The sequence below is a fragment of the Varanus komodoensis genome, unplaced genomic scaffold (assembly GCF_004798865.1).
Source record: "Varanus komodoensis strain SLA01 unplaced genomic scaffold, ASM479886v1 scaffold49, whole genome shotgun sequence".
Lineage (NCBI taxonomy): Eukaryota > Metazoa > Chordata > Lepidosauria > Squamata > Varanidae > Varanus > Varanus komodoensis.
The window spans coordinates 4,004,653-4,022,729 of record NW_025336072.1 but is presented as its reverse complement, the minus strand read 5'-3'; the positions used below and the strand labels follow the sequence as shown (position 1 = coordinate 4,022,729).

Here is an 18,077-nt window from a genome sequence, read left to right as displayed (position 1 = left end):
AATCTGGAAGACCCAAAGTCAGCAGAAGGGAATGGGGAATCCACACCAGGCTTGAGATAGGGTGTCTTAATGTCCTCCCAAGCCTCAGAGACATACAGTCACTGCTTACTGAGTGTTGCAGAGACACGAAAGAGATGACCTCCACACTCCTTCCCAGGTTAGAGCTAAGGACAGTCATGCTGGGGCTGATCAATTCAGTCAGACAATACTCCACTGTTCACTCATGGCAAGTACAGGTCTGGGTTAGCTGCTAAGACAAGCAAAAGGTTAAGGTTATGACTATGGTTATGGGAGCTAACCTGGCAGATATACCACATTTTATTGGATGTCAAGTGAATAAACATACCTGACATTAACAACATTGATTTTAATTAATATGTAATTGACCGCTGCTTTCTCGACAAGTTTGTTCAATATCCATTTTAAGGCATCCAAATTGGTGGCCATCACTACGTTTTGTGGAAGTGAATTCCACATACAACACATAACTATGTGTTGTATGAAGACTTTGTCCTGAAGCTCCCACCAATCAACCTGGGAATGATCCCAGGTTCTAGTATTACAAGAGAGGGAGAAAAATGTCTTCATCTTCATTATATAATTCTATGTACCTCTATCATGTCTCCTCTTATTCATCTTTTTTTATAAGCTACACAATCTCAGCTTTCAAAACCTTGCAATCTCTCTCTTTTTGGTTGCCCGTTTCTGCACTTTTTCCAAATTACCATTTTTTTAGGTCAGGCAACCAAAAGTGTACACAGTATTCTGAGTGCATAGACTTGTTTTAAGTATGACACTGGCATTTTATTTTCAGTGTCTTTCCTAATTATACCCAACATGGAACAGTGTGCCTTTTTCACAGCAGTCACATAGTCAATGTTTTCATTAAGCTGTCCACCAGAATCCCAAGATTCCTTTCCTGGTTAGTCACTATCAGCTCAGATCCCAGCAGTTTGGGATACCTCACATTAGGATTTTTTGAATGTCATAGCTACTTTACATTATTTCATAATTGTTAACATTAATAATGATGGCAATGTTAATAATTTCATTGTTATAATGGTGCATAGTCAAAACTTTCAGGGCAGTTTACAACAGTTATTTGATGGGCTATCTTATATACATATGTCCCAGGATGTGTGGGCTGATGTGGATTGTAGTACCTCAAAATGGTCTTTTAATGATGATACATGTCCCCTGATGCATACTATACCAGCAAAGAATAAGCAAGGAATTGTTCTACTTATTTGTCACACCTACAGAGGGTGTGTGTATGGGGAGACAGACTATTTGTATTTTGCATTATTGCCTCTCCTCCCTCTCTCTCTCTCTCTCTCTCTCTCTCTCTCTCTCTCTCTCTCTCTCTCACACACACACACACACACACACACACACACACACGTTGCAAGAAGGGAAGAAAATGAGAGTATTTGTATTTTCAGTCACCAGATTGTAATACAGAAATGGAACCTATAACTAATTTTTCTCTTAGGAAGATTTCTAAGGTAGAAGGTGAAGCCCAAGGGATTCTGAGAAACTGTGTTACAGGAGAAAAAATTTAAACAACTGAGTGTTAGAATCCAATCAACCCAAACCTAAGCAGTACTTTTTCAGATCTGTTGCTTGATACCCAGGCAAAAATAACATCATTAACTTAAAGCTGGTATGGGCCAGAATAGGCTGAGGTCAGTGGACATCTGCACTGGAAAGGTCAGGGATTGAAACTGCCAAGAGCATATGCTTAAACCAATATATATTCCTGAATATTATATTATGAAGCAATAAATTCAAGTTTAAGTTTATCTTGCAGTATACAATAAGGACCAAACTATCAAACTAACTTGGCATTCAATTTTCCTCTATTCCCACACCTTTCTCCAGCATCTTCTTGATTTGTCTAAGAAACAAACTGCACATTAATTAAACAATGTAGCTAGCAGTTTTGTCTTTTCTTCTTTTCTTGAACAAAAAAGTTCAGGAGACCTCTTATGGGACCCTGGCATGGGCGATAAGGAGTCTTCAACGTATTTATCCACTGCTGTATAATCCATATACCCTGAGCCTAAGATATCGATATCTTAGTCTTATGAAACTAAATTTTTTATTACTAAAAAGTGATCCTTTTTTTCCCACAAAATGCACTGGAGCCTTGGGATGATGCTGATTCTGCCTATACTTGTAACAGCTATATCAGTATGCCAGTGTGAAATAATTATCTATTCACTTTTGGAATGTCAGTTCTATATTCTCTGTTTGATAAATGATGACAGTAGCAACCTGCTATACTGACTATGCTGGAAGTACACTGGAGAACTAAAGCAGAAGACTGATAGAGAGCAGCTTCGTCCTCACCCTCCTTTCATTTGGTAGGCATAGATTACAGACCTGAAATCAGTTTTGCCCAACCCCCAAGCCTAGCATTACCCAGAAATATTTCAGATTACAGAGAACAGAGCAATTTGTTCAGGGATAGAAGTAAGATATTTTAACATTTGAAAAAGACAGACAGAATTCTTTTTGTTAATATATGGGGAGACATTACAAAGATGTCATCACCTTAAGTCTGAGGGGACTTGACGACATACAACAACAGACAAATCTTACAATAACTTCACTGGCGTGTAAACATCAAATGATCTATAATCAACACTTCTCACACAACCAAGAAGCAATAATTTCCTTAATACCACATACAGCCACAGCAAAATGCTACTTTGGAAGGAGAAGTCAATTAATTATTTAGTAACAGCAATTTTTGTATAGATTAATGCATTTCAAATTTATTCAATCTTTAAAATTAAGCAAATTGTCATAGTTACTTGAACAATGTTAGGAAGATAACATTAAACTATTAAGAAGGTCACTTTCGAGATATCTGTGTTTGTTACCAAGACATTAAACTGAAGTCGGCATTTAATTTATTAAAGCAAAGGTTCAATGAAATAGAAACTTTGGGTATTTTTGTATGGTGCCACTTTGGCTTTAGGAAGATAAATGCTTAGATAGTATAGATACAGTAGCTAATGCATCTTGGAATACTTTCCTGTATGGAAAGTAAAACAGGTTATACACAGTAATCACCTGAATCAAGTACTACTTGAATCACCAGCAGAGACATTTGTGATAATAAAAAGGTACTCCCCTCTTCAGCTTCTTACAAATTATAACCAAACTACTTGAATGAATTCTCAAAGTATCTGTTTTGAAATAGCAAATAAAATGTTAATTTTTGAACTCTTTATTTAACTGTAGTGGGGATGTGGATAGGAAGCTATATACATAGGATAGGAAATTGTTTCTCAAGCCTGAAAGTGAGAAGGAGACCCTCAGAATTAAGGAAATCATATTCACAATTAGGGTTTAATCCAATGAAAACGTGGCCTCTTTTCATGTACACACTGTATCCTCCTCCATGTGAAAAATACTTCCACTTGAATTGTTGTCCTGCTTATTTAAAACAATTTAATGACAATCCTAGTTCTAAAAGCATAGCCAAGGTTGCATATTTTTGCATCATGCAAGAAGTAAAAGATCCTTGAAGTTTGACTCAGTCCTTGGGAAACATGAGTTGGCTAAACTGGAGCCAACTGCAGATTGAGGCCTACTCTCTAAATTACATTTGGGTTGACTCTGGTCCAGTTCTAAGTTTAGGACAAAGAGATTAAGCTTTACTTCATGCTGTCATTGGAGAACAGGAGGTAGTTTAAACTCATCAACATCTAACCTGCAGATAAGCTCAGAGGGATGGTCTTCAACATAACTGCATGCATAGGCTATCTTTCTATTATGTGATTTTTCCATGCACTTTTCGTATAAGCTTTATACTTCCTAGTTGTCCAGTTGACAACCATTACTATTGAACTATCAGTTGTTATCCCTTTTGTCCAAAATGCCATTTCTCCTCTGCAGGAAAAAAATGTACAGCTAAATATCTGTGAAAACCCTATGTGGGTCTGCAAAAATTAGACTACTGCTCACTCCTTTCCAGTTTTTTCCCTGCAAAATCCATGTGGATTTTGAGTCCTATTCCCTACATAATTTTTCACATGTATTCTTTCACAGATATTGTTCCATGGGGAAAAACCTTATGTCGAAATCGGACCTTGACTATGTAATGAAAGCTTCTTCTCATTTGTTGAGACTTGACCCATTAAAGTAAGTCTTCTACTATTAGTGCGGATGGACTGTTTTAATTATTAAGCCTAGGCTCAGGTATTAGAAACAAAAAGAAAAAAAAATTATGACTATCATTGATCCAGAAATGTAAAGGTGTCTTTAAACAAAGAAAAAAAGGGAAGATTAATGTAAATATTGTTAAGAAATTCGAGAAAACTAGGAAGACTGCTTCATAAAATTCAACAAAAGATTTAGGGCTCACCAAGCCAGAACCCCCTCCCCACCAAGAAATCCCCCGCAACACTAAACTCAACTTTACTTCCTTCTAGCGCATCTCACTACTTGCTGTACCACCCTTCCAATTATGCCATGGTGAGGCTTGCCCAGAGGTTTTAATTCCATTGCATCCAGTAATGTCATGGTATGGGTGAAGAAGCTGCTTTATACACTGAATGACTTAAGAACAAGGAGAGCCCAATTCAGTTACTGAAAGATAACACTGCACATGGGATTTTAACATAACCTTGGACATCCTAAACCTATGAACCCAAGAACTCATATACAATACCAAATAATCACTCTTCACTGCTCCCCAGTACCTTCTTGGTGACGACAGGGCTGACTCAATTTTTGCTCTGGAAATATTGGCATGTGTTCTATGTACAGACTGGCAATTGAACAACAGCCTGACAAATATATAAAAGTTGATTCCCATCCCAATGAGTTCTTCAGCCAGATTCTATAACACACACAGACTGGGTCTGAAAGATACAAAATGCTATGCTGGTTTACAACAATTGTTGGTCTTTTGTGATGTCTGAACCTGTCATGGTATTCTATCATAGTGCGTTTTGTCTTTAGAAACCATGATGAGAAATAATGGTTTGTTCTATGGTTTCTCTGTAGCACCATGACTTGTCATGTTGCCTGAACCCAGGATCATGGTTTCTACAGTCCCAGTATGCAACTACTACAGAGTCCTCTGGAAAGAGTGGAACTGCAGGAACCAGCTCACTAGAATCTATGTGTGAGGAACATATAAATAGATGTAGGCAACATAGGAAGGCTATGCACTGTGGGACTGTATTTCAGGAGCAGATGCTGATGGGATACATGCCAACAGTGGGAAGACGAGAGGATGGAAACCATGCTAAAAGTAGAAATCACTTGTCTGTCAGCTACATCATGATAAACTGTGAACCAAGGTAACCATGCAGGGTTGTCAAAATCCATTCCCACCATTCCAGAGGATGTATTACTCTATGGAAATATTGTAATGAAATATTCAATATTGGACTAAAAATTAAAGAACAAAAATAAAGAGAGCCAGTGTGGTGTAGTGGTTAGGAATGCTGGGCTACAACTCAGGTGTTCCAGGTTCTAGTCCCCAGTCAGCCATGGTGTTCACTGGATCACTTTGGGCCAGTCACAGACTCTCAGCCCAACCTATATCATAGAAGAGGACTGGCTGAAAAAGCAGAACATATTGATCTAAATGAATGAAGGCCATTCAAACTTCAAGGTAGATTATATATCATAGTTTGTCTTTAGCCCCAATTTGGAATTCTGTACATTCATCTTAGAGAACATAGGTATTTCATCTCCTTAGTTTATTTTTTGGGTGGGGGGATAGAAATGTATTTTTACGCATTGTGATTGCAACCTTGAATAGTTGTGTTTGCCCCAGGATGTGATATAAATACGTAATCACATTTTGTATAGTCTTCCTATTTTTAAAAGGAATATGAAATATCTGAAGAACAGAGTATAAATATACTCTTGAAACAACTTGTCTCAACCCGATATTGTAATGCAGCTTTTGATCAGGAACCACGATTCCCTCACTTTTTTGTTTACTCAGCTATACAGTGCTAACAGATATCAGCCACTCTTGCCTTTTGTCTTGACTAAAGGCTACTAAAAAGATATCCTAATCTTTTTATATGTCAGCTATTTCTGGCTAAGACAGAAAAACATTGTGCCAGCCAGGCTAAAACAAATAACCCTGAAAAATGTACCAGTGCACTCCAGAAATTACAACTGATTGTATGCATTTTATTTAACTGCCCAAGTAAGGGGGCCCAAAACTCACTGGTTCAGTCCTTTGCATGTACAAGGTCCCAGAGACAATCTCTGACATCTCCATTAAAATATCTCAAATAAGAGGGGTGGGAAAAATTTTGCTTAAGACCATGGAGGTCCACTACCAGAGAAATAGGATTAAGTTGGCCCAAAGTTTGACATGCATGAAGACAGCTTTATATGCTTGAAAATAGGAATGCTAAAATTTCTGAATGGGCAAATAATGCATAATCTGAATTAGTCCTAAACGTCTACTGGCCTGTTGGGATGTTACCCCCTACACATACTTAGCATAAAGTCTGTTCTTATTTGTAGCATTCAGTGCCAAGGGTATTGACTTCATGTAAGAGAAAACTAGTTTTAAATATCTGTCCAGCTATGAAGTGCACTAGGTGACCTTGACAAAGTCTCTCTCTCTCTGCCAACCAACTTTACTTGAATTTAATGTAAGAGTAGAGTGAAGCTCAGAATGTCCAGTGAAAGACAGGTTGTAAATGTCATCAGATGGCATTCTCCTTCTGAGTAAACACACTACTCCAGAACTGTGTTTCCAATAGACTTTATTGTTACATGCCCTGGAGTTCACCCAGAGTGAAATGTTGAGCCCTCTTTGACATACATCATTCCCTTGTTTCTTTATAACCCATTTGGCACCATGCTTCTGAGGGTGGAGGACTGTGAGATCATGCCTCATTTTCCCATTTGTCACACCACTGCCATCTCTTCAGGAGCAGGGCCTTCTCTGAGTGACAAACTACAGAGCTCTCTATCCCCACACCCCTGCTGTGAGATGTGTGGGACCAGGGATCTCATCAGCCAGAACTGTCAACTCCTCCCCCTCTACCCCCCCAGATGTTCCCTGACCTTGGTCTATGGCTTGGGCATGTCATCCTCATTAGCTGAGCACCCATCTCATCCTCATTAGCTGAGCTTCAGTTCCCATCAAACCTGGGCAGCTGCTCATGCACAAACAGCCACCCTAGCATGCACACAACAATAAATATAACAAATGTTGTAGTATTGAAATTCTTCATATTATAGCCACTAGTTAGATATGCATTTTTCTTTTATGGTTTGGCAGCACATAACAATAGACAATATAAGACATTGTAAAAAAAATGACTTCATTGCAGTACAAAAACCTCTGACATGAAAGTTAGAGAACTGCTGTGTGAAAATTGACTTGGTTTACTTACAACCTTCAGTGACCTATGAGTACTGCATAGATTTGATTTTCAGAAGTCTTCATTATTGTTCTTTAGCATTGTAATTTCTAAGTGACTGATGAATGCATTCATATTACTTAGATAAGAGATTTTACAAAATGGGTCAGACTGGCCTTTAGCTACACATAGTAAGAAAAGCTTTAATGATGAGACTCAAAGAGAATTACACTTATGCAGTAAATGATGGGTCTTTTATATAAAATTGCCAAAGTAATTCTCTAATTATGGCTTAAAGAAATAAACAGATGTTGTTCAGGCTTTCTAGACACTGAGAAAGGGTGCATGTATGAAGTTTGAGTTACCTCCTTGGGTGCACACTTTAATGTGGTGATGGGGTTTAAGAGGGTCAGAGCAGCTGAGAGCAATGCTGCCTAGACTGTCTCACTAGCCTGGTTTCCTACCATGGTCACCCAAAGCGAAATGTCAAAACTGAGGAACTAAACTAGGATGCTTCCACCCTCTCCAGGAATAATGCTTACATCAGCAGAAGATTGTATTGGTGATGAGGACAGAGAAACTTCTGAAGGGCAGCTACTGAGCAACAGTAGCTGAATGTAACACTGGCAGAGGATCTTTCATGAACAATGAAAGATTGTGTGAGTACTGTATAGAAGAAGGCAATGGCAAACCACTTCTGCATCTTCTTACCTTGAAAACTGTTTGTTGAAACAATCCAAAATGAAACGAGAGATAGTGCCAGAAGATGAAACCTCCCAGGTTGGAAGGCACTAGGATAAATACTAGGAAAGTGCAAATAGCATTGTAGCCAATGATGCAATTAGATCAAAGCAGAAAGGAAGTATAGTGGCCAACATGCACAGAGGTGAAAGGAAAGTCCAGTGCTGTACAACACATACAATTGGAACATGGAATGTCAGAAGTATAAATCAAGGCTACGTGGAAACCATAAAGCAAAAAACGGAACAGCTAAACATCACAGTACTTGGTGTGAACAAATTAAAGAGGACTGGAATGGGACATTTTCAGTCAGACAAACACAAATTGTTTTACTCTGAAAATGAAAAACTCAGAAGAAACAGAGTAGCTGTAATACTGAGGCAAGATGTAGCATAGGCGCTGAAATGCTATAATGCAAAATCTGACCAAATCATATCAATCAGAATCTTATCAATCAGTGGAAAACCTATCAACATAATCATCATTCATATTCTCCAACAATAGATGCTGAAGAAGAAGAAATTGAAAACTTCTGTGCAGTGTCTAAGAAGAAATTAATAACATACCAAAACAACACATGCTGATAATCCTAGTGTGCAAGAGCAAGAAACAAAGCAGAATCAAATATTGTAGGAGAATTTGGCTGAAGGGTAAAGAATGATGCAAAGAAGTACTCAAAGAATTCTGTGAAGCGAACAGACTGTTCATCGCAAATACATACCTCATCCAGCCATTCAGATGACTGTATACATGGACATCACCATATGGCTAATGCAGAAATCAAACAGATTATGTAATTGGAAGCAGAAGGTGGAGAAACTGAATTTTCACTGTCAAAACAAGCCCAGCAGCAGATTGCAGTAGTGACCACAAACTATAATATTAAAAATCAGAGGAAAGTTGAAAAAGATTGCTAACAGAAACATAGTGCCAAAATACAGCTTCAGTAAAATTCCTGAAGAATTTGAAGTCCACATAAAGAACAGGTGTGCATTGCTCAACTTGACTGTGAACCAGAGACACTAGGGCAGAATGCCAAAACACAATTCCTGTAGCAAAAAGAAATATAATGCCTAGATGGATGACAAAAGAAACACTCACAGTTGCCAGAGACGGGCAAGAAGTAAAAGCAAAAGATGACAGAAATGGGGTCAGGATCCTGAGTGCAATTTTTCAGTGACTATCACATAAAGACAAAAATTACTATCACAATGACTAATACAAAGAAATAGAACACAGCAACTAAAGAAGAAAAACAAGAGACCTCTTTTAGAAGATCTAGGGAATCACATTCAAAGCTAGAGTGGGATTGCCGAAAGACAAAAAAGGGAACATATTATCTGACCAAGAAAAATATGAAGACAAGGTGGAAACAATATACAGAAGAACTACACAAAAGAGAGAAAAGGATAACACAGGATGACACACACACAGGATAAGGAAGAGCCTGTAAAATCAGAAAGAGTAAATGCAGCTCTGAAAGCAACTGCAAATAATAATTGACTGTCCTAATGCACAGCCTGTATCATGGACAAGAGGCTACTGTGACTACAGAATATGGATAAACAGAATGGTTTCCCATAGGCAAGGGTGTCAGACAAGGATGTGTTTTATTTCTCTATATATTCAATCTGTACACAGAACATATTATAAGGAAAACTGGGTTAGGATCAGAGGAAAGTGTCACAATGGTTTTTATACCAAAAACCAATGGTTTTTGTTGTAAATCACTCAGAAAGCTTCAGCTACAGGCAGTATAGAAATGAAATGAATTGAATTGAATTAGTGGCATTGGTAATTTAAGATATGCAGATGATAGAATACTAGTGGCAGGAATAGAAATGAATTTAATTGCTCCTAATGAAAGTGAAAGAAAAAAGTGCAAAAGCAGGACTGCAACTGAATAGTCACTAAAATCATGTCTACAGAAACATTACAGGACTTTACTGTCAACCATGAAGAAATAAAAATGTGAAAGGTTTTGTATACCATGGCTTAGTTAATTCAAAGGGAGATTCCAGCCAAGAAAAGTGAAGAAGACTGAAAATTGGAAGTACAGCAATGAAGGAACTAGAAAAGATAATCAAGTGTAAGGAAGTTTCACTGGAGACCAAGGCCAAGATCGTCCACACCATTGTATTCCCAATCACTGTACGGATATGAAAGCTGAAGAATGAAGAAAGCTGAAAGAAACATGATGATGGTGGAGAGCTTGGCGAATACCCTGGACTGACAAAAAGACCAACAAGTGGGTCCCAGATCAAATTAAGTCAAAGTTTTCCCTAGAGCAAAAATAACTAAGGCTGTTGCAGTTTGGACAAATTATGACAAGACAAGACTCACTAGAAAAGACAATCCATGTAGTGAAAGATAGGCAGAAAAAAAAGGAAGCCCAAATAAGAAATTGAATCCATAAAGGAAGCCACAGCCTTGAATGTAGAACAGCTAAGCGAGGATGCCATGGAAATGTCATTTTGGAAGGCTTTCATTCATAGGGTTACCATAGATCAGAGATGACTTGATGGTACATAGCAACAGCAAACATGTCTGAATACATGAGGTCCTGAAGAACATGTTGGAAAGTTCTAGAATCCAGAAAGTGAAGATGAAGTGCAATCCTTAGACAAGGTGAAAGCTTCACCAAGCAGTGTCACAGCACTTTTCTGGGAATCCTGACCAGCTCTAAGGAATAATCTGGAGAAACCATCTATAGTATCGTTACTTCATACTTGCATGAACACAGTGGTCTTCAGCACATTGAGCTACACAGTGTCTCCTTATATACTGAGAAAAAGAGCTAAACAGGTGGTAGATCTCTTCATTTCTTTCCCACAAGTTTCATATAGTGGTCTTTTTGATAGAATGACTTTTAAAAAATGGGTTTTATTTTTGTACCGGTTGAGCAAAGCACCCCCCAACGACGCAAGTTTCCCCCTCTCTGCAGCCTCTAGGGCCCAAAGAGCCCTATTTTGCTTCTTAGTAAGCCAAACCACACTGGATTAGCACACAGTGGCCCACGACTTGGAAAAAAGGAGTTTTTCAAATATTCAAAAAATATTCAAACCCCTTACATCATTTGGCCACCCCAGGCACTAAAACAAAAGCTAGCTAATCTAAAATCCTCACAACTTTCCCAGTACTTATTGGTCTTCTCAAGAGTAGGAGACTCAGGCTCCAAAGGCTTCAGTGTCCAATGGCAAACCTCTCTCCTCCCATCCCAGAAAGGTATGCCTTGCTGCTGGTCCTCCTTTTTATCCCCTCCCTGAGCAATCAGGTTCCTTTGTTACCAGAGGTGACATCAAAGAGAATCTCTTTAGCTGACCGAGGTGCTAACTTTGGTGTCTCCCTGGTGAAGGTTGTGTCTAAGCCAGACAAACTCTAGGCCTGTAGCTCTTACTCCTCCACAGTCCACAGCCTTGAAGGCCACCTGTGTCTGCCTGATATACCTCAGCCTTAATCCTTGCCTCTCTCTCCTCTGCACAATGCCTCCTCTGTTACAATTTTCCTCCATATTACCTTAAGAAAGGGATTGAACTTTGCATTTCTTGGTGATCAAGCAGTAAACCTCTCCCAACAACTCAAATGGTGTCTCTTCCTCATCTAAAACTGGAAGTGGCAAGGAACTCACAGCTATTTGGAAGGGGCAACCAGACTTTACAAAAAGTTAAAATGCATGGACAATGGTGCCAAGCAGTATGCTTTTGCCACCAGGTGACCACAGGCAAAGAAACTAATTGGCCATGTGTCCTAATATAGTTTTCTTCCTGGACCTGAGAATTCGGAGCAGCTGTTCCACACAGCTCATAGCCACAGAATAGGCAGTTGATCCTCCATGAGGGGTCACAGCAGTGAAAGAGAAGCAAAGTTCAGCCTTAGAGGGAAAAGCAGAGATTTCCAGGCTGCTGATGAGTAACAATTCACACACACATATCCAAAGATTCCCTAGGCAAGTTCCTAAGCAGGATAGGGTTCCAAGAAAAAAACATTGTATTTTCACAGTATTACTGAGCCCTCCTGAAAGCCTGCTCTCAGCTGATTAGACAGGGTACTTTTGTTGTTGTTAGTCATGAAGTCATGTCCGACCCATCGCAACCCGATGGACAACATTCCTCCAGGACTTCCTGTCCTCCACCATCCCCCGGAGTCCACCCAAGCTCACACCAACCGCTTCAGTGACTCCATCTAGCCACCTCATCCTCTGCCATCCCCTTTTCCTTTTGCCATCTATTGTTCCCAACATTAGGCTCTTCTCCAGGGAGTCCTTCCTTCTCATTAGGTGGCCAAAGTATTTGAGTTTCATCTTCAGTATCTGGCCTGCTAAAGAGCAGTCTGGGTTGATCTCCTCTAGCACTGACCGGTTTGATCGCCTTGCGGTCCAAGGGACTCGCAGGAGTCTCCTCCAGCACCACAATTCAAAGGCCTCAATCCTTTGGCACTCAGCCTTCCTTATGGTCCAGCTTTCACCGCCATACCTTGCAACTGGGAAAACCATAGCCTTGACTATATGCACTTTTGTTGGCAGGGTGATGTCTCTGCTTTTTAGTATGCTGTCTAAATTTGCCATAGCTTTCCTGCCCAGGAGCAAGTGTCTTTTAATTTCTTGGCTGCAGTTACCATCTGCGGTGATCTTGGAGCCCAGGAAAATAAAATCTGTCACTACCTCCATTTCTTCCCCATCTATTTGCCAGGAAGTGAGAGGACCAGATGCCATGATCTTAGTTTTCTTAATGTTGAGCTTCAAGCCAACTTTTGCACTCCCCTCCTTCACCAGCATGAAAAGGCTCTTTAGTTCCTCTTCACTTTCTGCCATGAGAGTGGTATCATTTGCTTCGGCTGATTCATCAGCTGCGCCCCTACCTGGAGAACGACTGCCTGGCGACAGTGACACATGCACTGGTGACTTCCCATCTTGACTTCTGTAACGCGCTCTACGTGGGGCTACCCTTGAAGATGGTCCGGATACTTCAGTTGGTTCAAAATAGAGCTGCCAGGCTGCTGACGGGGACTGGGCGTTATGGTCACATGACTCCAGTTCTCCGTCAGCTTCACTGGCTTCCCATTGAAGTCCGGGCCCAATTCAAGGTGTTGGTAATGACCTATACAGCCCTAAACGGCTTGGGTCCTGGTTACCTGAAGGAGCGCTTACATCCATATATGCCCAGCCGCCCCTTGAGATCAGCGGGAGAGGCTCTTCTCCGGGAACCCTCCGTGAAAGAAATTAGGAGGGTGGCTACTCGGAGGAGGGCTTTCTCTGCGGTGGCGCCCAACTTATGGAACGCGCTCCCCAGAGAGGTCCGCCTGGCGCCGTCGTTATTTGCTTTTCGGCGCCAGGCGAAGACCTTTTTATTTAAGCAGCATTTTAACTGTTAGTATTATTTGATTTTTTTCTGGCCAGGGCAGCTTATTTTATACTGTATTTGTTGGATTTTTAATGTTTATATTTATTAATTTATTGTTGTAAGCCGCCCCGAGGCTTCGGCGAATGGGGCGGCATAAAAATGTTTAAATAAATAAATAAATAAATAAATAAATAAATAAATAAATAAATATCTGAGGCTGTTGATATTTCTCCCAGCAATCTTAATTCCAACTGGTGATTCATCCAGCCCCGCCTTTCTCATGATGTGCTCTGCATATAAGTTAAATAGGCAGGGCGACAGTATACAGCCTTGCCGAACTCTTTTCTCAATTTTGAACCAATCAGTGGTTCCGTGTCCAGTTCTCACTGTTGCTTCTTGACCTGCATATAGGTTTCTCAAGAGACAAATAAGATGGTCTGGTATTCCTATCACTTTAAGAACTTGCCACAATTTGTTGTGATCCATACAATCAAAGGCTTTAGCATAGTCAATGAAGCAGATGTTTTTCTGGAACTTCCTAGGTTTCTCCATGATCCAGCGTATGTTGGCAATTTGATGTCTAGTTCCTCTCCCTCTTCGAAATCCTGCCTGTAATTCTGGTAGTTCGCGGTCTACATACTGCTGGAACCTAGCTTGTAGGATTTTGAGCATCACTTTGCTAGCATGTGAAATGAGTGCAATGGTGCAATAGTTTGAACATTCTTTGGCATTGCCCTTCTTTGGGATCGGAATGTAAACTGACCTTTTCCAATCCTGTGGCCACTGTTCAGTTTTCCAAATTTGCTGGCATATTGAGTGTAGCACTTTTACTGCATCGTCTTTTAGGACTTTGAATAGCTCAGCTGGAATGCTGTCACCTCCACTAGCTTTGTTGCTGCTCAGACTTCCTAAGGCCCATTTGACTTCACATTCCAGGAAGTCTTGCTCGAGGTCAGTGACCACCCCATCGTGGTTATCAGGGACGTAAAGCTCTTTCTTGTATAGTTCTTCTGTGTAATCTTGCCACCTCTTCTTAATGTCTTCTGCCTCTGTTAGGTCCCTGCCATTTTGGTCCTTTATCATGCCCATCTTTGCATGAAACGTTCCCTTCATATCTCCAATTTTCTTGAAGAGTTCTCTGGTCCTCCCTATTCTATTGTTTTCTTCTATTTCTTTGCACTGTTCATTTAAGAAGGCATTCTTATCTCTTCTAGCTATTCTCTGGAATTCTGCATTCAATTGGGTGTATCTTCCTCTTTCTCCCTTGCCTTTCTCCTCCCTTCTTTCCTCAGCTATTTCTAAAGCTTCCTCAGACAGCCATTTTGCTTTCTTGCATTTCTTTTTCTTTGGGATGGCTTTGGTTGCTGCCTCTTGTACAATGTTGCAAACCCCGTCCATAGTTCTTCAGGTACTCTATCTATCAGATATAATTCCTTAAATCTATTTGTCACCTCTACTGTATATTCATCAGGAATATGATTTAGGTCATACCTGAGTGGCCTAGTGCTTTTCCCTACTTTCTTCAATTTAAGCCTAAATTTTGCAACCAGAAGCTCATGATCTGAGCCACAGTTGGCTCCTGGTCTAGTGTTTACTGACTGTATGGAGCTTCTCCATATTTGGCTGCAGAGCACATAGTCAGTCTGATTTCTGTGTTGACTGTCTGGTGACGTCCATGTGTAGAGTCGTCTCTTGGATTGTTGGAAAAGAGTGTTTGCTATGACCATCGTATTCTCTTGACAAAATTCTACCAGCCTGTGCCCTGCTTCATTTTGTACTCCAAGGCCAAACTTGCCTGTTATTCCAGTTATCTTTTGGCTTCCTATTTTAGCATTCCAATCCCCCATGAGGATAAGGACATCATTTTTTTAAGTTAATTCTAGAATGTGTTATAGGCCTTCATAGAACCGGTCAACTTCAGCCTCTTCAGCACCAGTGGTTGGAGCATAGACTTGGTCTATTGTGATGTTGAATGGTTTTCCTTGGATTCGAACTGAGATCATTCTGTTATTTTGGAGGCTGTATCCCAGTACTGCTTTTCCTATTCTTTTATTGACTATGAAAGCTACTCCATTTCTTCTGAGGGATTCTTGCCCGCATTAGTATACCTGATGGTCATCTGAATTAAATTCACCCATTCCTGTCCATTTTAGTTCACTGATTCCTAAGATGTCGATGTTCAGTCTTGTCATCTCTTGTTTGACCACATCCAGCTTGCCTTGATTCAGGGATCTTACGTTCCAGGTTCCTATGGAGTATAGATCTTTGCAGCATCGGACTTTCCTTTCACCTCCAGATACATCAGCAACTGAGTGTCCTTTCGGCTTTGACCCAGTCGCTTCATTCTTTCTGGTGCTACTAGTACTAGTCCTCTGCTCTTCCCCAGTAGTATATTGGACACCTTCTGACCTGAGGGGCTCATCTTCTGGCATCGTATCTTTTTGCCTTTTGGTACTGTCCATGGGGTTTTCATGGCAAAGATACTGGAGTGGGTTGCCATTTCCTTCTCCAGTGGATCACGTTTTGTCAGAGCTCTCTGCTATGACCTGTCCGTCTTGGGTGGCCCTGCACAGCATAGCTCATAGCTTCATTGAGCTACGCAAGCCCCTGCGCCACGACAAGGCAGTGATCTATGAAGAGGACAGGGTACTTTAGAGACCTGTTAAAACTGCCCCCTTTGGTATCAACTGCAAGTTGGTGCTGCTTGCAGGTAACAAGAACAGCTATCTCATGGGTTAAGAATAACATAATTGTAGAAGACATCTGGAATAGATTTGTATAGCCTCAGGAACCTTTAATTCTTCTGCAGTATGTGCCCACTTCTGTTAAGGTAAGTATAACAAGCAGAATTCTAAAACTTAAAAACCAGAATAAGTTCCTAGAATCTAAGCATTTGTACACTGTAGCAACTAGGAACTATTTCATTAAAAAGGGATTCATGATGCCAGTTCTAGATGCTTTAGGACTGTGTAACTGTTCTCCAAAGAGTCTGTGGCTATGGATAGCCACTGCAATGAAACATGGCTGCACATCAGCAATGCTCAATAGGTTGTACCCATAGCTTACTCCCCATTGGTTGCTGTACCACAAAGGAAATATGAAGACAAGTTTGCAAAGCACTTTCTAAGTATGCTGAGCCTGTATATTAAAAAAAACTCAGTTATTTTTGGCAACTTTTCCTTAGAAATTGTCTTTTCTCTTTTAAAATGAGATGTTTATTACAGTTGATGGCTCCAGTTTCCTTTACTTTGAATAATGAGAATTTGAAATTGTGTGTTCTTTATTCTGCTTACAGTGCTGGAACATAATTTACATGTATCATACAAGAAAAGCAAGGACATTCTGAAAAATGTTTTCCAGCTTCATAGTGTTTTGGCCTGGTATGTGTTTTGTTTTGTGTTTTTTAACACTTAGGTACACAAAACGTGAAAGCTGTAAACACCAATTAATGGAAGTTTTTATAGCCAAATTCACTATACCTACTGTGAACATAATCTAAAATACCAAATCAGTCTTTTACATTATAATCAATTCTAGAGCACAGTGTTCATTCTAATCAATGGAAAGGGCTGGTTTTCATATGGATAGGAGTGTAGAAAAAGATATTACTCCTCCATTGAACTAAATAGAAATGCAGACTTGCTTAGAAGTGCTGCATATGCAATGCAGCATCTGTAATGCACTTCATCACATCCTATGTTCCAAAGTAATGAATGCTATAGCTCCATTTAGGGACTGTGTAAGAATCTCGTGTGTGTGTGTGTGTGTGTACACACACACAGTAGATCTTTATTGATACTAGTCTCACTAAGAACATTTTATTCTCTAAATGCTGTGCTCTGCATACCTACCGCAATCCAAATAACCAGTGGCAGTGTACACTGTTGGCATACTGAATAGAGCCAAGGAAACCACAGCCCACGGATATTAGAGTCATTGACCCCGAAATATACTCTGTTATGAAATTCCCCTGAATCAGATTGGATAAGGGAGCTTTCATTTACGTAATAACTAGGATATTATTCCTGCACTCAGACAGGCTCAGGGCTATTAGCCACAGTCCATGAAGTAGAATTATCCCTGAACTGTTGAAAGCTAATTCAGCCAGGAACTCAAAACTAATGTGTCTAAGCCAGTGTAAAAGAATTTGCACAACACAACACAGTAATGGTGCACTAAGCGTTCATTAGACATGACTTAATGTCATGTCTAATTTGGCCACAAAAGAGTGGACATTCCCCTCAGTGACGACAGTTTACCAGCATCCTTTAGAAGTAAATATGCTATGCTGAGGCACATGATACTATGTGCCCTAATGTAAACATATAATCAGAATTTGACCCTTGTATTTGATGTATGCAGTATGTTGGTGTTTGTTGTTCAGCTCATTTTATTGCAGTGAGAGGAGCTCTGCTGGATCAAACCAAAGGCCTAAATCAGGGGTGTCCAAACTTTTTGGAAGGAGGGCCAGATTTGGTGAGGTGAAAATGTGTGGGGGCCGACCATTCAGCCTGACATTCTTTGAACCATTAACATTAAATGCAAATGAAGTATTTTATGAAAGACTAAACAAGTAACTTAACTGCACTAATGTGAAGGGTGATATTGAGATCTCGACTGCATTACACAGGCCAGG

General features: G+C 40.1%; 2 protein-coding genes across 7 annotated transcripts in view; one reads left to right on the top strand and one right to left on the bottom strand.

The window, feature by feature from the left end:
* The window catches only part of DOCK1 (dedicator of cytokinesis 1), a 550,659-nt gene that overhangs the window by 312,666 nt on the left and 219,916 nt on the right, over nucleotides 1–18,077 (bottom strand). The window lies entirely within an intron of this gene.
* The window catches only part of INSYN2A (inhibitory synaptic factor 2A), a 56,025-nt gene that overhangs the window by 12,699 nt on the left and 25,249 nt on the right, over nucleotides 1–18,077 (top strand). Inside the window, exon 3 of the mRNA XM_044445707.1 lies at nucleotides 4,063–4,155. Within this exon, the coding sequence (XP_044301642.1) occupies nucleotides 4,063–4,155 (93 nt within the window). The remainder of the gene's footprint in view (nucleotides 1–4,062; nucleotides 4,156–18,077) is intronic.